At 35.4% G+C, this 27,841-nt stretch overlaps 1 protein-coding gene across 3 annotated transcripts; it reads right to left on the reverse strand.

Annotated features, from left to right (window-relative positions):
- Positions 1 to 1,799: 1,799 nt before the first annotated feature.
- Positions 1,800 to 27,640, reverse strand: LOC121860749 (integrator complex subunit 9-like). 3 transcript variants are annotated; one of them, XM_042358086.1, is made up of 14 exons: positions 27,506 to 27,640; positions 23,397 to 23,585; positions 21,419 to 21,621; positions 17,840 to 18,041; positions 17,270 to 17,359; positions 15,872 to 16,028; positions 12,450 to 12,630; positions 9,936 to 10,068; positions 9,583 to 9,685; positions 9,230 to 9,327; positions 7,458 to 7,565; positions 6,019 to 6,204; positions 3,166 to 3,321; positions 1,800 to 2,190 (listed from the first exon to the last, which is right to left on the reverse strand). In XM_042358086.1, exons 1-14 carry the CDS (start codon positions 27,512 to 27,514, stop codon positions 2,074 to 2,076), a joined length of 1,932 nt encoding a protein of 643 aa, XP_042214020.1. In that variant the 5' UTR covers positions 27,515 to 27,640; the 3' UTR covers positions 1,800 to 2,073. The 3 variants fall into 3 exon arrangements, with proteins under 3 accessions (XP_042214020.1, XP_042214021.1, XP_042214022.1); XM_042358087.1 differs by lacking the exon at positions 27,506 to 27,640 and adding an exon at positions 25,661 to 25,902; XM_042358088.1 differs by lacking the exons at positions 23,397 to 23,585; positions 27,506 to 27,640 and having other exon boundaries at positions 21,284 to 21,561.
- Positions 27,641 to 27,841: the final 201 nt, after the last annotated feature.

Here is a 27,841-nt window from a genome sequence, read left to right on the forward strand (position 1 = left end):
CAAATTTTACAGTAAAATAACACTAAGGCTTTATATAATCGTGGGTGCCCAAAACACCCAAATTTGCTGAGAAAATGACACTACACTTGTAGCCTTGTCTGAAACACCCAAATTTGCAAAGAAACAAACTTTTTGAGTTAACTGTACATAAATCTCTATATGCTGATGGTATATTGTGCGCACACGTAAGCATTTACAAGTTAACCTCAGAGTGCCAGTTTCTACACATAATTTTTGACTTGCATTGTATATCTTACTGCATGTTTACAAGCACGCACACACATGCACAAACACTCACACACGTCCCTCGGTTAACGAACACAATTCGTTCCACAGAGTCGTTCGTTAGCCGAATCCATTATTTCAATGGGATATTTGGTAATTGGTTCTAGCTCACAGAAAAGTACATACAAAGTATAAACAAAATACAGTAAAGTACACTTATTTTGAGGTGTGTATGTAGAATGTTGCTGGTTAATGATGATGATGGGAATTAGAAGTGGGGGGTGGACGAGGAGAAGGGAGAAGCATTTTAATAATTCTTGGAAGATGAGTCACCTTTCATAATAATGTCAGGAACCTCTGGACTGACGGATTCTCTAACATGAAAATCCTCCCTCCTTTTTGAAGAGGAACACTGAGGGGAAGCATCTTTCTCACGCTGCCTTTTAGAGAAGAAGCTGTCAAGTGTTAGCTGTGTGGCATTTCTCCTGATCATTAGCTGGTCCTTGAAGACCACTTTGTCCTCTACGGCACACAATATCGGTTCTGTTGTTTCCACATCAGGGTGCCTTGAAGCCAGTTTCCTAAACATCTTCCAGTAGTGAACAACATCCTTTAAGTCTGAAGAAGACATATGGTCATCACTTTCATTTTTCTCCACACCACTGTCTGTTTCTAACATCTCATCCATTTGTTTCAAATCTTCAGGAGAAAGTTCCTGCTCATGAGACATCACAAGCTCTTCAACATCATCCTCCTCCACTTCGAGTCCCATTGACTGACCAATGGACACAATCTCCTTGTCCAACTCTGTTTCTTCCTCAAATCCCTCAAAATCATGGATTGCTGATGGCTAATATGATGGTTGTTACCTGCTTGATCCAGCAACATCAACTGCAGCATTTAAGTTTGATTCTACTTTATGTTCTTTTTCTATAAGGAATAACACAAGGCGACAAAGATCAAGGTGACAATCCAGAAGCTGCAAGCCAATTAGATGGGAACTGTTGTGTCTAAGCTCTAGTCTCGAGTATCATGAGGGTAAGAGATGTGGGTAAGAGATGTAGGTCAGAAATCTAAGTGTGCCCGACTTAATTGTGCCATTCACAAAAATAATCAATTGTTCCCTATTGCTTATTTGTGATAACTGTACTGTATATCCCAATTAACTTATTCAATCTAATTAATACTTAATTCAAAATTTTATTCAAATTACTTCAATACAAAACAGGGCTCTTTCTAAATTCACCTTCTTTAACTTTTGCTTTCATCCTCCTTGATCTTCCCCCCTCTTTCAGTCATAAATTCATGTAAACAAGAAAATAAACCACACTGTGATGTGTGTTTAAGTCACCTCACCAATCAAATATTTGCTGCTGAGGATGGTTGGATTTACTCAAGATTCATTACTGCGTCCTAACCCTTCCAAAGGTGATATCATTATCATAAAGCTATTCTTAACCTGTGGAGGCCTGAATATGTGGATCCACTCCTCTATAACACACTTTTCCTTCATTCATACACATCAGTCATTATGTGTGTACAGTATTCAAAACAGGAGCCAATAAAGGAAAATATAATTATGGAAAAATATAATTATCTCTGACTTATAAAACAGTTTCCATGGAACCACAAATTTCTTACTTTTAATTAATAAATCCAAACAAAAATTTTCACGACAAAGTTTAATCAATTCAAATTTAACTAACTTGAATTACTATACAGAAGCTTGATGTGCAATCTGAAATTTAATAACATAAAAGAAAGTCTTGTACTTATCTACCAACACTTGAAGATTCTTAAGTAAATTATAATGTGTGCGTGGATTGTTAGAGAAGAGGAGCCAAGTCTTCAGAAACTGCCAAGACACTCGAGCAAGATGTCTCTCAGCTTCTCCCGGAGTTTGCCATTACCAGATATGATGTGTGTTGAGGCATCACTGATTTTGATTATCACATCCTCATTGGCCTGAAATTATAAATGCAAACACTAATTCCTATGAAACCTAGTGAATCAATTACATTACAGAATATCTAAAAAAAAAAAAAATTATCAATATTCCCACCAACTTGTAAAAATTCAACCAAGTGAGACACTAAAACTCCTCCAATCACTCAAACCTGGGAAAAATTCCCCCAATCCCTGGCATTTTACAGGTACTGGAAAATTTTTCTCTGAATTTTCCAGAAAATGTGCCCCTTGGAAATTTTTTCCCAAAGCCGGCTTTGGGAAAAATTGTCAGGTAAAATTTCAATTCCGGCTATCGGAGTGTTCCAGGTTTGAGGGATTCCGGCTAATGGAGATACAGGTATTACTACTTATCTGATCATTCATAGGAGAAGTTAGTTGCTGTCTGGTTAATTTGAAAGTTACTTCCTTTTTTCCCTACATATTAGTACTGTATAAAATAATCATACTTTTATGTGGTAGCCATAGACATAACCTCAAAAATTATAGGGATTACTGTAAATGTTTCAGGTTAAAGCATTTGAGAATGCAAATTACTCCCTGTAGTTTATGTTTTTTCATTAAATAACCCAGCCCATCAATTGTAGACAAGTCTTCAAGTATTCATCTGATATGTGATTCAAGCCAAACACTCCTTGATAATGTGCTGTACTGTACCAATAAAAGTTGCTATGACTCATAACTTTAAAGATCTGAAATTAATAAAATCTAACTGGAGATTACTGTATCCTTTAACCAAGGTATAGTACTTTATTACTATCAACGATTTTTCAATAATAAAAAAAAAAATATTAAAAACAGAATGTCATCTAGGTTCATCAAAATGTAAGTAAAAAAGTTTCTTCATAAAAAAAAAGAAAAACTTCAACTGTCTCTCTCCCTGCCAGTTCTTACTCCCTTTCCACCTACATGAAGTAAAACAATAGATGTTTTAAATAAATATGCAGAGATTCCATTTCAAATACTGCCACCAACCAATGTTATGATGTATACTCCATGCAGTTCCTCTACTCTGGCATCGGTAAGTCCTGCCTGGGCCAGGCGCTGCACCAAGTCATCTACATTCAAGTTGCCATATGGATAACAGCGTGGTAATTTGTTAGGGGTTTCTTCATCACTGTCTTCTACAGGCTGAAATAAAAATTCATCAGCTTTCTGTTCACAAAGAAAATCTATAAAATATTAACCAGAAAACCCACTAATTCTTGATAAAAATCATAAAAGAAGTAAAACACAAAAACAATACACTGTAAGCACATGCAGAGAATGTAAAAAAAAAAAATCACCTGTGTGCTGAACTTCAGCATAAACTATAAAAAAAGGTTATATCTGCATAATCTACCATATAATCAGTAACTTACCTATTTTAAATAAAAATCTTTTACAATTAATTTTTCCACATTTTCAATAAGGTTTACCTATCATGATACAGCTTACTTCTGCTCTCACTCATATGAATGCATATGCAATTCTTAATACTGTATAAGTGTGGGCAAGGAAGCAGCCAACATGAACCACAATTCAGATGACAAAAGAGGAGAATAATTTTCTTTGAACAATACTTATATAAGTCCAAAATGAAAGACAGTAAACACTGTACCCACAGTAATTTTGGTGGGTGACCAGCTTATCATAAAATGGTTAGGTAATATTACTTGTTCCCCTAATATCCTTTATTTTCACTTCTTAAGTTAAAAGTTCTATAAATTTCAGTTAATGCTTGAGCCAGTAGTACCACATCACCTGGGAGAGGATATATTTTTAAACTGCATCACAAGATTTACTAGACCTAAATCCTACTTAAATTAGACAATTTCAACATAAAGGAAGAAATTCTTTATATCACTGGCTCATATAGTACAAAGACATACTCTTCCAGCTTACTCAGGAAATTTCAACAACCATATTCCTTTTCACCCATTATTGTAAGCTTTTCGCTAATGCAGCACAAACTGGCAAGAATCAAGAGCAACACTGACTCTCCCTCACTCACTATCATTCCTTCTTTCTAGCTGTCTTCCTACACAGATTCAGCTATGGAATTCTCCTTCCAAAACAAAGCCCCAAGAACTTTATCTGGTGTGTCCACGTCATTTTATAAATCACCCCAACATCAAACACAAGACACTCAGCACTATGATCTCTAGTCATTCATACACAACTACTTACACCGAGTACTACTATGTATCATACTGCAGCACAACAAAATCCTTTAAAATTACAATTACCAAAGGACACAAGTCTCTCAATCTCTTATTATTTTCCAACTAATCCTCTTACCATTCAAAAAAAATTTATAAATACAGTGGAGTCACAATAATTAGTGAAATGCATTTTTACATACATGTACAGTAGCTAAAACAACTATCTGTGCATACTTTGTGGGAAACAATATGAGACCATGGACGATAAATTTTGGTATGAGGGCTGTCACTAGTCACACGTAAAATTTCGGAGCATATCGACCCTCACCTGCTCAGATAGTTGTTTTAGCTACTGTACATAAATTTGCGGATACCTCAATTACTACCTCTTTTTTTTTGCAGTCAGCTATTCATAATTTGCAGCCAAAGGATGATTGCTGCAGTGTTTGAATCTCTGGGTTAGCATGCTTGGTGGGCAAGTTCCCGTTTAGCAATGAAAAACCTATTTGGTAAAAAAAAAATATGGTTTGGTAATGCTAATGTGCTTTAAGGACCTGGAAATCACAAAAAAATTTTTTTTATAAATTCCCTGTTGAACTGTTTGATCACACAGTACATCAGAGGGGAAGGCTGGAGGGGATGCCTTGGCTGCCCTGTACGACTAAACTCCCAGTGATTCTGTGTCAATAGATTCATTACACCCCAGACGTATCACATAAATTAAACCATCATTATTTCCTTTATCGTCTTCATTTCTATGAATTAAAAAAAGAAAAGAAAAAGGGGTAATGAAACACTCAATTTAGTAATGATAAGGGTGGATTTGGTATTGGCTGCAAAATGCAAGATGGAAACCCTGCCTCAGCCTCCCACTGCCCTCCCTCCCACAACCCATGCTCTCTCTTTGTTATGTTGTCCCATCAACAGCTCCTGCCACTCTCTCTTTCCACTACACCAAGATGTCCAAGTGCCTTGTAAGTTCTCTGCATCCTCAGCAGGACCTAGTACGTGCTGTATCAGTTCACCTTCACCCTCACCAATATTCAGGAGGTAAATTTTACTTGGTGTATGTAAATACTCGACTGTAAGTGTCTGAATTTTAATTGCAAAGTGTTTTCAAATGAATCAATGTGTTATCAAGTTAAATCTAGTAAAAAAAAAAAAAAATCTGGGTTTCGGTGTAAGAAAATTAAGCTTAGCTAAGCGACATTGGACTTTCCCTTGCCTCATATTGACGCCAGCCAGCCCACTCCCATCCAGTGTCATGCTTCCTGTCTCAATGTTGGCCTATTGGTGTAAACCAGAGGACGATTATGAGAAGGGAAGGAGCTGTTTATGTATTGTAGAACTACTTTTTGTACACTATTTATGTATTACTGTATTTTTTTATGTATCATGTATGATGCTTAGTGTTTATTAAAGCAGTTTTGGAACATTTGAGCATATTTTGGAGACTCCAAAACTTAACTAAATATTTCTTTTTAAATCAGTTAAACTACAATTCACGATATGATAATTCACAATGTCTTCTGGTACCTAACCCACAAATTATTGTGAATCCACTATATAAATAATCATGAATATTCAATCTGCTAGTTCCAATTATATGGACAAAAGTACAGTACAGTACTGTATATGAATACATAAACATAAGTTAGTGATATTAAAGAAAACTGACCAGTACCTTCAAAACGTATTTGTTATCCTGCACATGGAGCGCTGCAGTAATGGTTGCTGTGTTAAGTCCTGGTCGTATGGTGCTGGGGTTCAGTGAGAGTGCTAGTTCTTGGGTGAGACTCATACTCTCCATCCGGCGGTGTATCCCCAAACTCAGTAACTGACATTCACTGTATGTCAATGGCGTCTCCTCCTGAGAATGAAGATTCAAGTGTTTTCTTCTCACATGACTAATATACTATAAACAACCTGTCATAATAAAGTCAAGAGCATTACAGTTCATTACTTTACGGAATACTAACTAGGGGGTTTATTCTTCTATGACAGCAAGAATTACTGAATTTGTGGGTGGCCAGCAAGGCCATTTATAGAGGTTATGGACATTGGAACAGAGACCACAGTATCATCACAACTTCGGACTTCAAATCATGAATTTTATTACATAAAGAATTTAATTTTAAAATTTAATGTATTCTATGCAATACTTTATTAATTAACTGAGAAAAAAATTATGTACTTAATGAAAATGTGTGATACAGAATGAAATAAATGGTCTTCAGTAAACCTTATTACTGTATCATTCTTAACTTCTCAATAAATAATTAAATATATTGTTTAATACCACAAATATTATCACACTGAAATTCCACTGTAGGAGGCGATCAAACACAGAAAAGCGAGAGTAACCTATGGCCCTCCCTCTACAATTGTTCTTGTCACACTGCTGAAGAGGACCGTAGGTTACAGTAAATATATACAGGGCTCTCGCTTTTGTGTTTTATCTTCTCTTACAGTGGGGTTTCTGTGGTATTTTATTTTTTTTCATATTCGCCACTTATCAGCTTACTAGCCACTTGGGCGGTTTATCCAGAGTTAATACAGGAGGAAACCGGGGACTGGGAAACCTGTGGTGTTTGGTAGGGTCACACTGGATAACGCCCTTCTCACGTGTGTCCGGGCCAAGGATCGAACCCTTGACATATTGGTGAGTTATGGGTGTTACCACTTAATGTCTCTTAGCTACTATATTCTGAGGTGTAAAATACCAACACTACTGACTGTTCTTATCTCCATAAACTTGCTATCAGGAGATACTCTTCATGTACATTATGGAAGAATTAAAGAAGTTAATTACTTCTCTACCAGTAATGGCTATTTACCAAAATAAAACATTATGCATGTGGTGGTCTGCATGGCTATCATACTTGTGTTGATGTGTATAAAAGCCGACCACATTCTATCCTTAACACTACAAAAACATCACACATTGCAAATTCCTTAAATCTGGCATTTTAACTCGCAAATGATCCTTTCAAAGCTGAAACTTAACCATTCACTGACTGACACAGTTAAGAATGAAAGCTGTATACCCATTAATTACAAAGAATAAAATTCACAAGTACGCAACTCAAACTGAGAAGCACTACTGTGAGTAAAACTACTTACAAGGTTCAGAATAAGATCTGTCCTGTGTGGTGCATTTGCTGGAGGCTTCAGGTACACCTCTGGTACAACCATCTTTGCAGGTTTTAGTTCATTAATAAGTTTTCTTGCCTGAAAAATTTAAAACACACTGATCAAAGTGGAAGGCGATCTCTGAACCATACCAAACTGCAAGTTAACAAGCTACCAAAGACAAACTTATTACCCTAAACAAGCCAAACCAACTTTATCTCAATCTTTTGAGTGTGTTTCCACACATATATACCGACATTGAGAGGACTATCAGATGAAAAATTATATGTGATTGTGTACTGTATATATAGTACTATACTAAAGCAGAAACCCCACCTGAAAACTGTCTTCACAATGCAGTGACTAATCTAAATCTAGATTGAGTTTCTCATGATCACATTAATAAATAGAACAGAGTACAGTACTCCCTCTTTATCGACGGGGGTTACGTTCTGTAAACGGCCGTCGATAAAGAAACCGTCGATACCGTGATGGTTACGTAATTTTTCTAACTATTATTAGCATATGTTGAATAAATGTACCTTTAAGCATTAATGCGTTTCCTTTACACATAACCTTAAATAATAGTGTATAAATAATAATATAATAAGTGGACAAAAATACTAGCAAACTTACGATTTCATATATTGAAGTGAACATCGGTCCTTACAGTAAACAAAACAGTGTACAGTACAGTAAAAGTCCAAAAATCCGGATGCCCAAGGCAAATTGTTTACCATTCATTATTACAACACTTTACACTGAAACGGGGGTAGTTTCAACAAAAATATTGTATATTTCCATTCAAGTATTTATTCAAGTCAATTAGGAGGGAATATTATTGTAATACAACAGTTTTTTAACTAAACCATTCGAAAAGTGATTACGGTAACATCTTTTGAACGAAAGAAAGCGCAAGTCATTGTTTTCGTCACGATTTGATCCCACTTTCCACTGTAATACATACGTCATTTCAACAAAAATATTACATTTCCGTGAATGTATTATATCAAGCACAGTATGAATAGAATATCATTGTAATATAACAGAATTTTAACCGAAAACTATTAAAAAAACGAGTAACATCTCAAGAACATTGGAAGGTTAGGTAAAGTCTTTTGTTTTCGTCATGTATTTTATCCTATTTTACATTGAAATACATCACGTTTCAGCAAAACTACTATTTATTTCCGAGAATATATTCATTCAGGCGCAGTTTAGGTAAAATATACGTGTGATGTAATAATTTTTTAACTGAAAACGATTCGAAAAACACGTAGCCTCTAGCCCTGTTCAAGGAGAGGACTGGGAGAAGCTGTTTGGTGCTGCAGACGATGACAAGGAAAATGATTTTGATGGATTTTAATGAAAATATTCAGAAATATGGTATCGTAATATTTATTCAAGTCAATTAGGATATTATTGTAATACAATACAACAGTTTTTTAACTAAACCATTCGAAAAGTGATTACGGTAACATCTTTTGAACGAAAGAAAGCGCAAGTCATTGTTTTCGTCACGATTTGATCCCACTTTCCACTGTAATACATACGTCATTTTAGCAAAAATATTACATTTCCGTGAATGTATTATATCAAGCACATTTCAAAATAAAAATCCGGCTAAATAATCCGTCGATAATCGAAACCGTCGATAAAAAATCCGTCGATAAAGAGGGAGTACTGTACTGTACCTTCATGTCAACACAACTAACAAATATAAATATAATAATTACAAAAGCACAAGAAACACAGTACTGTACCTGAGTGAAGTCAAGACTGGTGTCAATAGGGCAGTACACTGGACGCATAACCAGAGGCTGGTAAGGTGCAAGGGCCTCAACGAATTCAAACTCAGGTTCTGAAAAGTAGATAATATCCCCACTAATGAAATATGTCCCTTGATATGTCTTTCCATATTATCAAAACTTCCATCTTTTACAAGTAACTCTATGGTTCTTCTTTATAATCCCCATCCTTCACAAGTCCTCACCTTGTAAACACTGTCCAATGATTTCAAAAATTTTCACTACGTTTTTTCCTATTCATTAATATTTCCACTTCCCTGGATTACTCTTTCAAGAATCTATGTTCAATTCCACAACAAATTAGTTACCTGTAAAAAGGATAGCATTCTGAGGGTTGTTCCCCCACATATCTATGAAGTGGACAGCATCACCAAAGCGTAGACTTGGATGTCCACAAAATACTATGCATGGCTATCAAACAAGAATAAAATTTTAATAACAAAAATATAGGGCAATATTATCAAGTGCAGGTATACATTTAACAAATTAAATGATTACTGCACAAACCTATTTATACAAAATTTTGAGAATCTTAGGAATACAGTACTGTACTTCACATGTATACCAAGAATTATTATTGACCCTGACTGGGCACAACTGAAAGGTGATGAATTACCATTATTGTATGAGAATATTCATGAAGAAACCTTTAATTTTTCACCTGTCTATATTCACTACTAAAGCCCTCTGCATGTAAACTCTTAAATGGTTTGAGTCTGCCATGACGTGTGAGGTGAGCGTGTGGGAATGGGTCATCCAGGCTATACACTTTCCCTTCTTTACTAGATGATAACCTGCAAGTCAAAATAAAGTAACAGTATTTCTCATTAAGTAAATGGCTGAATCCATATTATTATTATTATTATTATTATTATTATTATTATTATTATTATTATCATTATTATTATTATTACAGTGGTCCCTCGGTTAACGAGCACAATCCATTCTAGAAGGTTGCTCGTTAACCGAAACCATTGTTTCAATGGGTTTTTGGGTAATTGGTTCCAGCTCACCGAAAATTGCCTAAATTCAACAAAAAATGTAGAAAAGTACACTTACTTTGAGGTGTGTATGTAGAAGGCTCCTGGATGATGATGATGATGATGATGGGAATTAGAATGGGGGTGAAGGAGAAGGGAGAAGAGAAGGCATTGGGGTGGAAGAGAAGTCACCCCATGGTGCCATTTCACCCATAAAATTTTAGTTCTCTTGGTGTAATTCATGATTATTTTCTTTAAATCAACACCTCACTGCATTATATATTGTCAATATGTAAAATAAATTTCAAAATGACCAATAATTTGCTTGCAAACACAGAAAAAAGCATTTAGTTGAAGAGAATCTCAAGCAAGATGTTACCTCCACTGAAAAGACACAAAGACTGACGCCTGAATGGTGTGTTGAGAGGCTGGATGGCGCGCATAAAACTAGTTTCATTACCTTCACTTATGTTCAAAAATTGTTAAAATGACTAAAAAATTTAATATTAAACTTTTAAAATTATTGAATAGTATAAACTTCTTGACATTTGCTAAAATGGTAAGGAATTTAAGCCCTAGAACCGATTACTGTATTGGCGGACTAATACTACAGCTGGTGGACCGCCAAATGCAAGCGAAAACATGTTCAGATCGGCTCGTAAGAAACTCGTTAATCGAGGGATTGCTCGTTAACCGAAGTTAAGAATCTTATGAAAGGTAATTTGTTTACTGAAATCTCGTTAACCGAGGCGCTCGTTATCCGAGGGACCACTGTATTATTATTATTATTATCATTATTAACTCCAGAAGTAGAATTCATACAGCCTCTAAAACAGTGGTTCTCAACCTTGTTTGCCCCATGCACCCCTTTCACCATATGTCAGAATGTCATTCCCCCCTCCTTTCCAAGATTGTCTGCCTCAAAAAGTGCATTCCAAATAATATGCATATAATACTGAAAATCCTTTATTTTTTCCATATTAGTATCAGTTTTCCCCCCCACCCTGAAAACCTGAGGGGGGAAATTCCCCCCTGGTTGAGAACCCCTGCTCTAAAATATTAACTATCAATACTGAAATGTTTCAAAAGTAATTTAACTCTTGCATCATTTATAACATACTGTACTGTACAGTAAATTGTAAGAGAATCTTTAAAAATACAGTTACAATCATATCTGCATCAGTAATACAGATTTAAATTTGTATTGCTGCAAACCATAATTATTTCAATGGGAAAATTTTATTTAGTACGTCTGATATAGAGGCATGACAAGGTGGTAAACTCATGCAGCACACACCACCCCCAGGCTTACTGCTACCAGTTAGAATCCAGGACCATCACTCCTATTTAACTCCTTAATTTGCTATCCCCTCTCATGCTAATTTTATTCTCTCATAATCACTGCCCTTCCATTAAAATATGCCTGACTCTTGAGAAATAACTGATACATTTAGCAATAAAATATCCAAGGTTTGGTTTATCAAACCCAAGCAGCTGCAACATGATCACATTATGCCTTTCCCTCACCATTCACATAATGAAGATTCATGGTTTCGACTACAGGCGGTTCCTGATTAACGAAAAGCTGATATGAAAAAAAAAAGAAACATTAAATAAAATTGCTCCATGTTTTGATTTATCTACAAAAAATCCAGTTAATTTATTTTTTCCACTTTTTGTAGTGTTTTCACATAAGTGGAAAATGCTGAAGTGCTGGGTTTGGTTATTGTTAGGCTGGGTTTGTTTGGTTATGGTTCATATTATAATAATTTTCATTTATATAGTGTAATGGAATTGTAACCCTTAAGTTCTTCTTTATTACAGTTCTGTTATCATTGACTACAGTGACACCAACCGTGATGTACATGCTCACTGTACGACGTGCTCCATTTAACATTTTCTATACTAATACAGTACTGCTAACTATGTATAGGTAACACCTTCTGAAATGTAATGTGTGAAATTTTTGCCCAGTAACTGTTAATACACATTGTGTTGTATATTTTCAACTAAAATAATACTACAGGTATGTCCAAAAGAGAGAGAAAAGAAAGAATAAGATACAGATAGTTGATTGGTATAAAAAATATTCCTATACTCCATCATTCCACTAGGTTGGGTTGGCATGGGTTGGGCTGGGTTAGGAAATTTCTCTTATGCCCAACCAATTTTCTTCCCTCAGTGTGACAACTTACCATTCAGAAAAGATGTTTGAGTAAGCTAATGAGTTCTCAGCCTTAGGTGAAACAAAATACATTGGTATGAGCGATAAGCCAATGTTGTCAAGATGGTTAGACAAACACTCAAAAAGATCGTAGACAACTCCACTTGGATAACATGGAACAAGAGCATTACCACCATTTCGAACAGTTTGGGCTGAAAAAAAGACTTATTTAGTATACAAGATCAGGGTTCTATGATCTGATTGAAATATTCATTTTAATAGACAGTGAGATATCAATAAAATTATCATACAAGTTTACTATTGATTTGACATGTACAGTATACAGACAATGCATGTATACAGTTCAACATGTATATAGGCAATGCAGGTAAACAGTTCAGCATGTACTGTATATAGAAAAAAGTATGTTCAGTACAGTGTACATAAATCATTCAGGCACACACACACACATTGACTGAAAGTTGGAAATTTTCATAAAACTAAATGGTGCTTCTTAATGTCATAAGTTTTAATGCCAAAATAAAATAACCCTTTACTCTTGAACAAAAGAATCAATTTCACATATCATGAACTATTTACAATAAAATACATCAATAAATTGCTCACAACCAGCTAATCATACATACCAATTATACTTATGAATCTCTTATGACCAAAACATAGTAATTATGATATGATGTGAATGATAAAGAGGGAAAAAAATAGATCAATTTATGCATACTACTGGTTAATATACACTTTAAAACACTTGAGCAACCTTCAGCAAGCACTTAGCAATTTTACTGTTTACTCATGGGACTGATCACTTGCAGGAAATGGATTACCGATATCACGGCCTATAAGGCGGCGGGGTGCATAAGACGCCCCCCCCAAATTTCCATTTAAAAAGTAGCTTTTGAGCTCTATTTGCTGTATAAGACCAGTACCCCAAATGTGACACTTACCCACTGACTCAGTAGTCCTTTACCAACCATCCTTGATTTTTTAAAATAAGGCCAATTCACTTCAAGTAATGTCATCAAATTATACCCGCTGGTGTAGTGTAAACACTAGTGACGTCACTGAAGCGTGTGGGAGTGTTCCCTCGTCTCGGTGGTGTGACTATTTATACAACATGTGGTTCAACAGCAACCACCGTATTCTAATTGTGGTGTTTCATTAGGATTTGAGTGAAAAAGGTTACCAGTATGTACTTACTACATACATTTATTACACAAATATATATATATATATATATATATATATATATATATATATATATATATATATATATATATATATATATATATATATATATATATATATATATATATATATATATATATATATATATATATATATATATATATATATATATATATATACTGAATATACTATGTACAAAAAATGAATGTTCAATGAATTATTTATGGTGCATTAGGGTACTGGTCACTTCTGATGGGCTATAAATAGCCTTCTTTATCTCCCCTCCATCTCACCCTGAGCCAGACGGAAGGGTCTTGGTAAATAACATGTTTGCTTATTTTCCATTTACTTTAAATAGATTTACCGAATTATTTGTTTTATTTATTTATTTATAATATACTGTAATATATTAAACACACTGTAATTATTTTCTTTAATTTATAAACTGTTTTGCGACAAAGGAATGTTCTCCAGTAGTGTTTCATTAGGATTTGAGTGAAAAAATATTACGTACTTACACAATTGTTCCTCTTACTTTGACAACACAACATACATACAGTATATTATTTCTCAGTTTTGATCTTTTTTTTTAATTTTTGTATTTATTTATAGTTAGTTACTTAAAATAAGGCCAATTCACTTCAAGTAATGGCATCAAATATTACCAGCTGGTGTAGTGTAAACACTAGTGACGTCACTTGAGCGTCTGTAATTAACCGTCGATAGTTTCAAGAATTAATGCACTCATTTACTGAATATTCTTTGGAAAAAAATAAAATTTAAATCAATTATTTATAGGAGATAAATATTATTATGAGTAAATATACCGATACCGGTATGCATTACTGACCACCTCCACGGCTCCTCACTGGCAAATGGGGGGGGGGGCGTGGGGAGGGGTGTGTGATGATAGCTGTGTTTATTCTAAATCTCTTTTACGGTATTTAGACAGGTTTATATACATTTTTATTATTTAATATACCGGTAATCTTAATTTGAATGGTCTAAACCACAATATTTAAGAGTCCCTTTTAGACGACCCCCTAACTTTGGGCAGATTTTTTTAATGTTCAAATTTCAGCATACGGTACCCATTCCTTGTATTCACTAGTGGATCTGCTTTTGCCTTCAATCTCCCACCTGTTATTAGTGTCTTGAAAGTCTTTAGGAATCACAAGTAAAAAAAAAACCAGCTTCTGACTTAGACCAGTTATGAAGTCCTCCAAATTCCCAAAAATAAGGCCTCAGGGTCTACACCTCAAGCTCTCAACATCCTCCATCACCAAGTTTTCTCGACAGTAGTCATCCACCAGACCCTATTCATCTTCCTCCCACAGCTCCTGGTCCCATTCCCTTGCCCATGAGCTTCAGCATGTCCATCTACTCCAAACTGACACAATGCCCTCCCAAGACCCTGGCCTTCGAGGGCCTTAAGTTCAGCCGACAACATAAGTTTGTTCTACTATGTAGGTCGATTTTTTCATCTATGTTGATAATGTTTTACTGAGTGTGAGAAAATGCAAAAATGGCATACAGTACTTTATGATACATTGCTGTATCCCATGTATGTTTCTATTAAAGGTTATTTCCTCTGGCTACAGCTAACTGTGCACCTTTTTCCTATTAATTTTTTACTGAGATAATAAAAAATTGCTTGTGCATTGTTTCTAGGAACCTAAGAATATACAGCATATCAACCATGGATTACTGTTCACATAACTTGTACACCTTCCTGCTGATACCATTAAATGTTCAACATAATTATTTTTTATTAAAGCTGTATTTTCAATTTAAATACTGATTCTGCGAGTAAAAGTTTTTAGGTGTGTTATTCAACATACACAACTCGCAGCAGGCCAGAGAAAATCTTGTATCACAACCACACACTAAATTTTGGTCAACCTTTTCTGATTATATAATGTGGTAATACTGCTAACTCTTTTGCCCTACACACAAGAGACAGCAGACCCCCTAGAAAAGGAGTGAATGATGAGGAAAACAATTCATTAAGGGCCTCTGTTTTGTTTTGGTATGACTTTACAAAACTCATCTTCAAGTGTCAAATCTGATGCACTTATACGTGTCTTTGTCTGTGACTTGGTAAAATGAGAGGGCTTTCTGGTTTGACTTAATTGCAGTTCTCTTTCAACATTTTCTACACTCTGGTTTAAGCTGATTTCTGAACCTTGCTTACATCACTCTCTCCTGCCTACAGCAAATGTACAGTACTGTATAAATAATTCTCACCAACTGCCACACAAAACTCTCCCAACATTGAATCAGGATTGTACATTGGGGTGTGGTTGAGTGCAGTCATGATGAGCACATCAGCGTTCTTTAGGGAGCTCTGGTCAATGGGACGAGGATGGGTTGTCAATGTTGAGGAGCCACTGAGATAAGCAAGCTGGAAATACAATGTACTTAGGTAACTTAAAAATTTGGATAATTTATAATTATATAGGATAAAAAAAAAATAATTTCTCTTTAAATAAATTTTTGAGGGAATGGGGCTCAAATAAAATTTAGCAGTTTTCTTTGAATGAAGTTACTTAATCAAAGAAAAACATTGAAATAAATCTGCTATGAAAAATCCCAGTTACCGTATACTGTATTATGGCGGTTTAGGCAACCTTGGGATCAGACGAAGCCCAAATTTCACGGTTTTAGCTCATATCTGTGGTATAAGACAATTTCCCAGACTACCAAACCACTTATGGTAAAGTTTAGGTCAATGACTACCAAACCACCATTATGGTGATATGTTTAATGTATGAAATACTTTGAATATTTAATGTATTAACAGTAAATCATTTGAATTATGTTGTCAGAGTGGCATACCAATAAGGTAAATACCATGAGTAGACTATCTTCGGTAGTGATACGGCAACCACTGGACATTTGCCTGAATAAACCATTTAAAGATAATGTGTGTGAAGAATGGAATAATTGGATGATGGATGATGAAAAATCCTTTACAAAAAGTGGGGCTATGCATGTTGCATCACTTGATGTGCTGTGTGAGGTTGTGATCAAAGCATGGGATAACATGAAAGTAGAGACTGTAACAATATCTTTCAAAAAGTGTGGTATCTCGAATGCAATGGATGGTATAGAGGATGATTTGTTGTGGGACACTGACGACGAAGCCGAAGCCAACGACCAGATTCAGATTGGGACTCCTACGACGACAACATAAACAATGACTCAGGATGTGTATGACGAGCTCTTTGCTTCAGACAATGAAGCTAGTGAATTTGATGGATTTCAAATGTATGTTTTGTTTTTGTTTTTTACAATGCTTTCATTGGTTTAACACCATATTGGTTTATGGATTTTAGTGTGAAATAAACACTACAACAGTTATTACAAGATTGATAACCCCAGCTACCTTCGCTGACCCACATCATTAAGGTAATTTGTATGGAATTTTTAGGTCACTTTTTTGTACTTTGAATTATGTATCAGGCCTATAAGATGGCCCCTGGTTTTAGGGTGGTTTTTTAATGATTCAAGTGTTGTCTTATCCACCGAAATATACGGTAACTATCATATGTACAAGAAACCTTTTACGTCATATATCAATACAGTACAGTACAGTACAGTATTACATTTATAAATTGTACACAACATCTAAATGTATCAAACCTTTTCATGTTCTGAACATATGAGCCAGTTGCAACTGCCTAAGCAGAATCCAGAACTCACTGCTGTCACCTTCAGTGCTCCACATATATCCTGAAAATCATCACATAATTAAAAAATGATTAAACTTTTTCAGCTCCAACTTATTTTTAATATTTCTCATAATTCTTATGGTATTAAAATTTCTGAGTTACTTCAAGTCCCCTTAACCTGAAAACACCATCCGCAAATTGATTAATATCCAGGTTCCCAAGAAACTTAGCATCACAAAGTAAGGTCAAAACCTAAACTTAACCCTTGAGCCCCGAGTTAGGGTGCTGTTGGCAGTTCCCTCTCCGCTGAGATAAATCAAGAAAAAAATCTACTTTTCCAAAAATTAATAAAAAAATAAATAAATAAATAAAAAATATTAAAATAAAAAAAATGGCAGGAAAATAGGTGGACGTTCTGGAACGTCACCTGGGGCGCGCTACTTGGACGTTCTGGAACATCACCCGGGGCCTAAGGGTTAATATGATAAAAACCTTGCTATAAATATTCACAATCAACAGCTGTTAACTGAAAAATACTCACAACTTTCTCATTATATGCAAGAATTTGAACATGGGAAAGGGCAGCACTTATAGCCTTCAAGGAATATGCTGGCTGCCATGTCTTAGGTGCCTTGGCATCAGAGAGTGGAGTTGGGAGGGAGCGCAAGTAATGTTTCCAGCGGTAGGCATGTCTGGCCTTTGGTGTCCGCTCTATATATTCCACAAGCTCCTCCATGAATAACCTGAAGCATTAATGAACAACATTTCAGAAATGGCATATGAGTTGCTTTTAACCAAAGGTTTATGATTCTCATTGAGTGTTAGATGCTTGTATTAATACAGTAAACATATAATACCAGTTAAAATGAGTGGTAAAAATGACATAAGATCAAAACAAAATTATAATTACAATACTGTACCATAAAATGCCATAAAATTATGGTGATGATGATGATGATCATCATCATCATCTTCAGCATTGGCTGATAAAGAAAAATAAAGCCCTATTATAAAATCCCAGTTAATTTCATTTTAAGAAATACATAAATCCATACAATTTTCACTTCCAAAACCTAATGTAGACACATTTACAAAATTTGTCAGACAAGGAACACTGTTAGGAATACCCTGTATTGTGACTGCAGATACATTATCTGTGGATCTACTGGTACTACAGTATATACTGTATATGGAAAAGCTAAGGTGAGGGATGATGGTAATGCACCTTAAAGACCATTTATATCAACTGCCTTCACTACCAATTACTCTGCATCATCAGCCAATACTCGTTGTGATAAATACAAAATATTTTTAAAATAAAGACAAAATTACGGTACTATTAGGTATTGTGGGACTTATAAAATTATAACACATTGAGTATTATGAATGTTCCAGTGTACACTCACGCGCCATAGTTTCGATACACCCTCTACCCGTACTCCTGATTCGATGGAAGTCGTAGCCTTGGCTTCATACTGAACCCCCCATCCCCCCCTCTCACTTCCTCCCCACCCATCATTCAGTGGTGCAATGTGGTAGCTTGGAGCTTTGCTGGATTGTATGAATAGAAGTTCATGATGTAATATTTGAGAGAATAATGCATGATGCAGATTTTTTTAGTGACTTCACAGCACTTTATTTACCATCACTATACAAGAGGGATCGTTCGGTTTGCAGCACTGACTACAACTTCCCTCGAGCCAGGAGTAGGGATAGAGGGTGCATCAAAACTATGGCGCATGAGTCTACAATTACCACTAGAATCCTGGCAATGCATCTATATCTCCTCTAATCTCAACATTTCTAATACAGTACTGGCAAATTTGGGCAACCTGTAAAATGTTTTCAGATGCCTGAGGCATGTTAGTCTCCCAGGGTTTATTACAGTGACACATCACCACCACCTCATCTCCCAGAGAGAACTTCATATTTTCAACACCCTGTGATGCAATGAGTATGTTTGTTAGTGCTTCAATTAAAATTCTTATTCATGGAAAACATTATTTTTTTCATTCACCAAAGATGGATTTACAATAGCACAGACTGTAGTACTATATATAAAAAATAAACAAATTCCTGCCAATATTGGGAAAGGAGAAGAATTGTGATGTGCCAATAATCTAGAGACTGACAATGAAAAAATAAAATAAAATAAATAAATAATAATAATAATAATGTTTTCAAAATTCTAATTCTGTATTTTCTATTATTGATGGTAAAGAGAAACAACCTACATCAAGAAACAGAAAGGTGGAACAATACATTGAGGAGAAAACCGAGACAATATGGAGTACTATAAAGAGGACAATGGAGATACAGTCTGTAGAGATGGTCACCTAGAGGCTTATTTTTCTTAGCCACCCTCTCAGATAGGAGGTCCCTATGACAGTGAAACATAGCACTTGTGAAACATTATTAACATAAACTACAGTACAATTAAAAAGGGGAGGACTGAAGAATGAAATTTCATTTTGTAGCCCAAGGAAGATGCCTGGGAAGGAGATAAGTGACCTCAATGTAACCCATCTGCCAGTGCTCACCATCACCAGAAGGCTTGATAAGTTCCAAAAGTAAGTTACACTGCCAAACTTCTGTAAAAATGATTCTTCCTCAGCAAACCAAAATTGAAGAACAGAATATTACTTTGAACTTCTGGCCCATTGATGCTTCTACAGTCAGAGAGGGTTCAACGTCTCATGTCACAATCATAACAGATTTTTAGCTACCTGCCAATAGCACTTCTAGGAAACACATGTCTCATGAAACAACAGAGATATACTGGTGCAATGGATAGGGCCCAATGAATAAAGACAATTAAATTCATCACTAAATCCCAACCACCAAATGCCTCCTAGTACTGCATAATCTAGTTTCAAGTTCTTCAAGACACCAAGTAAGGCTATTAAAGAAAGATCAAGCTCCTCTCCTACAGTGTTACAGATAACTTCAAGATGGCATCATGGGATCTGAACCATTAAAATGATGCTTCAATAATGTAAGGCTAGATCTGCTTAAAATGTTTTAATTCTTTAAAAGGACAAATGTAAACAGCAAAAATAAGTTGCATAGTCAATCAAGGAAGCCACCAGTGATGATCCACCAGTCGAGCCATAGACAATAATTATCTAACAGGAGACGTTGTTGGGTTGGCTCATGAAAAGTAATTACAGTATAAGGGTCAAATCATCTTTCACTTAGTTATTAACAAGTGCTTCAAGGTAAGGTAAGGGATGATTTTATCTTGGGTTTTGGATGGATTATCCTGAAGCCTAGCTGGCTGTCTTAAAGATATTCCCCACTTTATGAAAAAGTTCTGTTCCTAAGAAACCATTCCTTTCAAAAAATTAAGCATATTTTTCATACAATGAAGCATATTTTCCATAGACTTCCATATAAAAGCTGACATACATTCCTATGGGGGGAACAAATCTTAAAATAACACAAATGCAAGGGAATAAGTTTTTTGGTTTAAACAATGATTGTAAATGAGTGTTTATTATTGGATAATAATAAACACTGTCTCTTACAACTCTACACATTTATTGTGCATAATTAGCATAAAAAAAATGAAGAATACGCACAGAACAATTTTCTTTAATGTAAATGTCCACATTTTGCATGAAAATAAATGAGAAGAAATTGGATAATCAGGCAAGTGACCGAGTGACTTTAAGCTGGTGGAGACAAGGCTACATGTCTTCAGTGAGTCTGAGGAGTACCAGTAAGTTATATGGTGATTGTAAGAGAATGGAGACACATTGAAAGTTAATCTGTAGACCTAATAACATTGTGAGTGTTAGAGAATAGTGAAATAATTAAGCTTACTGGTGGTACTAGTAGAAAAAAATGGAGTTTTCATTCATAAATCAAGGTCCACCTGTATGTAGCAAGCAAAATGTTTGAAGCCCTGATGTGAACCTGATTTGTTGGGCAAGAAGCTTATTTACAAAATGTATACTTTAATCCACGAGACATCATAACCTACCACTTGAACATGTCTAGCCCCCTGTCCATGACAAACACTGGTAGTGGGTTTTCAGTTGATGTATCTTAAAGGTCACTTGTTGACAACCTATAGACTGTAAAAGTTCACAGTACAGTACAGGTACAATGAACACACCTTCCTATTTGCATGGTTGGTTCAGTCATGAACACAACACCCTTGAAACCAGTGCCATTAGTGATGAAAGGTAGTGCCAGCATACTATGGTAATTTGACACCATTATGGCATCTACCTCCGAGAAGTCCACCAAGCCTGACGTTGGGGGCACAAACTCAGGGGGAGAGTCCACAAATATTCTGTTCATACATTCTTTCAGTTCCTGGAAAAATATTTAAAAGACTTTAATCTTAAAGTACAGTACATTATACTTATTTTTTTTTTAAATGTCTAGTACATGTACAGTATACAGGGTAGTTGAATACATTTTAGTTACAATACAGTACCAGTATTACACACCACCGCATGCTATTTAAAATTGCATAAAACTACTTGAAATGTGTTTACAAATATTCTATACATAATTTCTCAAAACATTAAAAGGAGGTTCGAGCTGATCCTCCTTCAAATTCTACACTCATATATGTGGCACAGAACATATTACTTCCTAACATATACCCAGTAATCTCTTTTGTAAATAATCCTTTGGTATCTTACCTCAACTCTCCCTACAACTCTTTTTTTAAACTACTTCTTATTCCTACAAGTATTTAATGTTTTAGTGTAGTGACTGTACTGTGAAGATGAACACTGGAAAAGTTGATATAACATTCTTCATCATCACCATTTTATGGCCATTTTTCACACTTGTGTGTATTAGCCATGATTACCTGGTGCTGTGGTAACCCAGTCGCCATCAGGCAAATTTTATGCATATTTTATAGTAGGATGTTTTTAAATTTAAAAAACTTAATAAACAAGATCCTATATTCATTCCTTCACATTAATTTCCAGCAACCAATGGTTTTCATCTCTGAAATTTTAAGAAAAATTCACCACACAAATATTCAGGTAGAACTTCACAACCATACTCTACTACAGTAGTTCTCCTATGGAAACTAATACTGGTACACTTCTCTTAACATTACACCTAAAAAGAACTAGGTAATAATTGATCCAGTTTTAACCATTCCACTTTTTTACTACAGGCAAACCAGGATACCAATGTGTGTGTGTGTGGGTGTAAAAAACATGAAAAAAGACTCTTAAAACATACTGTACTAGCCCTTATCAACAGACAGTAATACTATATAAATGTGGGCTACATACATTGTTTATATAATTCCATCTCCCACGGTAACTAGCCTATGAACAGTGAGTAGTCATAACTATACATGTAACAGTGTTTTTCCACTGTTCGTCCCACACCTTGAATGCAAGGGTCAGCAATTAAGTAGCCGGCTTCTGCCAGTTTGTACCAGTCTCTCGCCCATGTCAAATGTGTGTTCACGAGGCTCGTTACCACTTATGCTTCATCCTTTATTAACTCTCATAGCTCATAGCATTAATTACGGTGATATCCTAGTTATTGTACAATACAGGTAGCTTATTTTTTAAATAAAAGGAGAAAAGACCATTTGGGTTTGAAAACTTAACCCGTAAACAGAATCTTCATCAGTGATTACAACAGGTAAAAGGAAAGTAACTATCATAATCTTATAAAATTTAAGATATCCAGATTTATTTTCCCATGATAAAATGCTTCAGTAAAAGTGTGGGGGCTGAGAGACTAGGGCATGGAGGGAGGATCTGGGGGTGGTGGGAGGCAGACTGCCACTAATAGCAAGGAACATGCACCATCCATTATGAATGAAAGACAACTGAGGTGTGGATAGCATGAGGAGGCTTACTGGGACAAGTGAAACACTTTATGAATGGTAATTTTGGTACAAAACTCATGTCATCACATGATGCATGTTGCAGTTTAAGGGTTAAGTATTGTTCTTTGTTAAAACATAAACTGGCAGCAAGGTGCTTTCTTCATCTCCCAGAAAAAAGGTAAATAACAGAAAAATTAAGGAATATTTATGTACTGTACTGTATGGTGGCAAAATTTGGAGAATATTAATACACTTTCACCAGGTATCAATTTCTTACCCCTTCAAGCTGTGAGTCAGCATCACGTGGCACCCAGGTGCTGAGGTTGCTGAGCCTCTGTGATGCCACAAGCGGTAGTGGGAGGAAGTGACTCACACTGGACATGTCCAAGCCACAGTCCAGCATCAGTGTGCAGCTTTTGAATGTCACAACATTGCATGGCTTGTTGGGATGCCCACTTAGGCAGTACTGACAGATTGGAATATACAGTATTAATTCTTTATATAATTTGTTAGTTGTATTAAAATACTACATACATAAATCAGGTCTTCCAGATACAGTAATGCTATATTACAACAGTCATTAACATTAGCTATGATGCTTTTTGAGTAAAATAACAAAATTAACAAAAAACTTTCATAAAAGAATAACAAAAAGGTTTAAAACCCAATGAAAAAGATACATTATCTGTCTTGTATGGACTTATAAACCACACATAATACTTGCACTGTACTGTGCCTCTAATGTCACATTCTTCTTTACATAAATAGTAACGAAACCAAACCAAAAACACGAGCAACTAACCTTAACCACTCCCTCAACTTAAAAAAAAATAAACTCCCTATAAAATACAAATATTACTACTGTATTTATTGGTAGAAGATACCAAACAAATATTTTTTCTGATAATTAACAAATAATGCACAAATTACAATAAAAAAGGAAACTACAGTACAGTACTGCATTACTATACTGTATCATCTAAACTTTTAAGACACTGACAGGTACCTTCATGTCAGCGATTCATTCCAATGAATGTTAATCAGCATATTTTCGAGTACAGGAGACCACCCAAATTCGGGGGACATTTTTACTTGTGTACAAAGATATGTATATTCCCTTTATGTGTTTGCCTTTAGGACAATCATTTCTTTTACCTGTATTGTATATAAGTGTGTGTGTGTGTGTGTGTGTGTGTGTAGACACACACACACAAAACACATACAAATAAATAATAATTGGAAAATGCTCTCACAAATAATCAGAAACAAGTTTATTAAAAATGTGAGTCTACCCTCAAGTCCATGCCTTATTATTGAAGTAATAAAGCATGGACTTGAGGGCAGACTCACATTTTTAATAAATTTGTTTCTGATTATTTGTGAGAGTATTTTCCAATTATTTTTTATTTGTATGTGTTTTGTGTGTGTGTGTGTGTGTGTGTGTGTGTGTGTGTGTGTACACAAACACACATATTTACAATACAGGTAAAGGAAATTACTGTCTCCAGAACGTATGGCTCCCTGTCCCAGCCGCGAAAATGCCGGCAACTTTAAAACTACCCACAGACATTCTTGGGTACATCCAGGGTGTCATCTGCGAATAATAGAAGACCACGAAGTAAGAATCCGGAAATTTGGGGAACCCCCTGAATTGAATAACCATTTGCAACACCACAGGTTACTCCTCTGCATCACAAGTCTTTACATTACAACATTAGATATGAAAATCAGATATTGTCAAGTTTAAAGACCAGTGGATTTCTCAAGATTTCATGAACGAAATAAATAAATTAAGCTTTTTTGAAGAGCAGACGATGTCTAGAATCAGATTTTGTAAAATCTTTTATGGTTTGCCAAATAATCAATGGAGTTCTTTGAGAAATGCAAGGTGTACAAAATATCACTTGTCCATAAGCTTAAAAAATTATAATCCCTAAATTTGGCAATGCTACAAGGTTCATTAGTGCTACAATCATGGGTAATACCTTAGGATGCTTGCATAAGTACACCAACCATCTTTAAATAGCTTTCTATCAAATGCAACTTCTTTCTTACCTCAAGAAAATTACAAATTAAGACAAGGAATTGCAATTTTCACATTATTTTGGCAACTTTATTCATCCTAAATACTAATCTACTTCCTTCCACAGCATCTCACTAATGTCATTTTGAGTGTTTACAAAATGATCGTTTCATACACAGGAACGTTTCCGAGCAACCATTCTATGCACACGCACGCACACACACACTTGAATTACATCTCAGACACTTTACAGATGAAACATGAACACCATGAGCCCTAAAAATGAAAATGGCTGCTGCTTCATTGTCCAAAATGCGCTGAATAACATGCCAGTCAGCCAATGCACATCCTTCTCACACAGACGCCATGTTCCAACTGCCCACAAATTGAGACTTGCACTGATTGGTGCACAAGTATTACGTCACATCAGCACTCACGCTGATTGGCCGAATATTATGTAATAATAGGTTCTGTGCATTGTCGTTTTTATTTTAATTAGCCAATCAGAGCATACTCACAGTAAAATGGCGGGTTAATATTCATCAGTTGGCTGTCAGCAGGTTCCCGCAATGTTTAGCTGAGGTTATACTCTTCACTTTCGAGTCAGTTGTCACCTCCTCCCCCTTGTAGGTAAGGTTAGGCTAGGTAAAGTAGGGTGGAGTTAGGTTAGGATAGGTTAGATAGGTTGGTTGGTTGGTTCCTTTGGTATAAGAATAGGGTTATTTGGTGTATATTTGGTGTGTTTTACTCAAATTTGACCTTCAATTTTGTGCAAATTAGCAGGTTTGGTAGATGTTATTTGTAATCTTTTCATCTTCTAAGGACTCAAAAATATATTTTTCCTATGTGTTTTGCTGTTTTTTGAATGAATTTGACCTTCAAAACTGTCACAATTTTTTTTTTGAGTTATGATCCCCCCTATCCCCAACAATAATGAGGGTGGGGGGGAAACTCAAAAACGAGTGATTTGTGCCAGTTTTGAAGGCCAAATTCATTCAAAACACAGCAAAACACATAAGAAAAACTAAAATATGCATCCTAACCTAACCCATCCTAACATGTGTTCCTTCGATAAAAGAGCCCTTGCGGTCACACATTTCATACGCACAAAAACGTCTTTTTTGTTTTTGTTTTATGAATGACATATGAACTAGTAAAACGCCACTGTTTTTGTTTTGGGCAAAAAACACAGGGTTTGGAGCACTTAGGTCACAACACACAAGTCAGTAGTATACTGTACACTACTGTGAAAACGTAAAAACTGTAAAAATATATCCTCTTGCTGATTAAAACAGGCCAGCAAGTCAAAATAAAGAAAATTACACCTGTTACACAAAGCAGCCACACTGCAACTGAAAATCTTTGATAGTGGACGATGGGTAATTCAAACAAAACGAATTTAATTGGCCGGAAATGAAGTGGGTGGTTGAGTAGAGCTGTCCGGCACATGCGCAACTGGATTTCTGAAGATGACAGCGGGTCACCTGACAATGGCGATATGTCGAGGTTAATTTCCTAACCAAAACTTTTGAGCGCCATATCTTCTTTATTATGCATTTGCAATGGAAATAATATGGAAGAAAATTGTCTTAGAATTTTCTGTAGATTTCACATATGTTGCCAGATTTATCGTAAAGAATTATAGGACTAAAGTTAACAAATACCACAGTTTGTTAAAAATTAAAATGCGAATTTTTTGCTAAAACCGCTAAATTGCAAAAGAAATGAATGTCAGATTTGAGTAAAACACACCGAAAAAAAAAACCTATACTCGTACCAAAACCTGAGGATAGCCAGTGGACGAATATTTACCAAATAGCGATAGCAGGAACTTAGCCAATAACAGCTCTATTTTTGTTGTTTACCTCGCTGAATCCCTCTTCAAGAGACGTTTCCTAAATGATGATGAGCGCTTCCATGTAATCCTCCTCACCATTGCTGATGTATATCAACCTCAATATTAAGGTAAGTAGTTTAACACATAAATTAACACGATAATGCACAGAACCTGACCTAACATACCCAACCTATGGGTATGTTAGGTCAGGTTCTATTAGGTTCTATGCATTGTCAAAATTTTTGTGTTCAATATCATGATAGAAGTGTTTAGAAAAAAATTCAACCAATTCGGACAATTCCTTCTGGAGGTCACCCTCTTCTACACCTTTACCGTAATAATAACTCAGGGATGTTCCATATTAGAGTAATAGGTACTAATTGTTGGCTACCTTTCTTTAATACTGACGGTAACCCGCGCCGGGCTGGGCTAACAGCAGTATTGCCTGGCTTCTATATTCAAACATTCCTTAGTCTATTTAGCTTAAACTTAATATTTATCTACAACACACAGTAGATCAGCTTACCAGCTTCATTGTTATACCCAAGGATATTACAACTTCATCGGCACCAACACGTTGTAGTCAGTTAAGCATTACGTCCTCATTCACCCATCAGCCGCTGCTGTTTTAAGCTTGACCATTAGTAAACATCATATTTCTAACGGGAGACGAAATTAGTTTTTAATATTAAATGATGAAATGAGTTTTTTATATTTCAGGTATTTATTTTGTTTAATAAATTTACATTTTATAAATAATTCAACTTCATCAAATTATACTAAAAATTTGAAATGCGGACAACGGCTAGTTTATTGTGCATCCCATACATTATGACTGTCAGCGATAGTGTAAAAATGATTA

The sequence above is a fragment of the Homarus americanus genome, unplaced genomic scaffold (genome assembly GCF_018991925.1).
Source record: "Homarus americanus isolate GMGI-L3 unplaced genomic scaffold, GMGI_Hamer_2.0 scaffold23617, whole genome shotgun sequence".
NCBI classification, from domain to species: Eukaryota; Metazoa; Arthropoda; class Malacostraca; order Decapoda; family Nephropidae; genus Homarus; species Homarus americanus.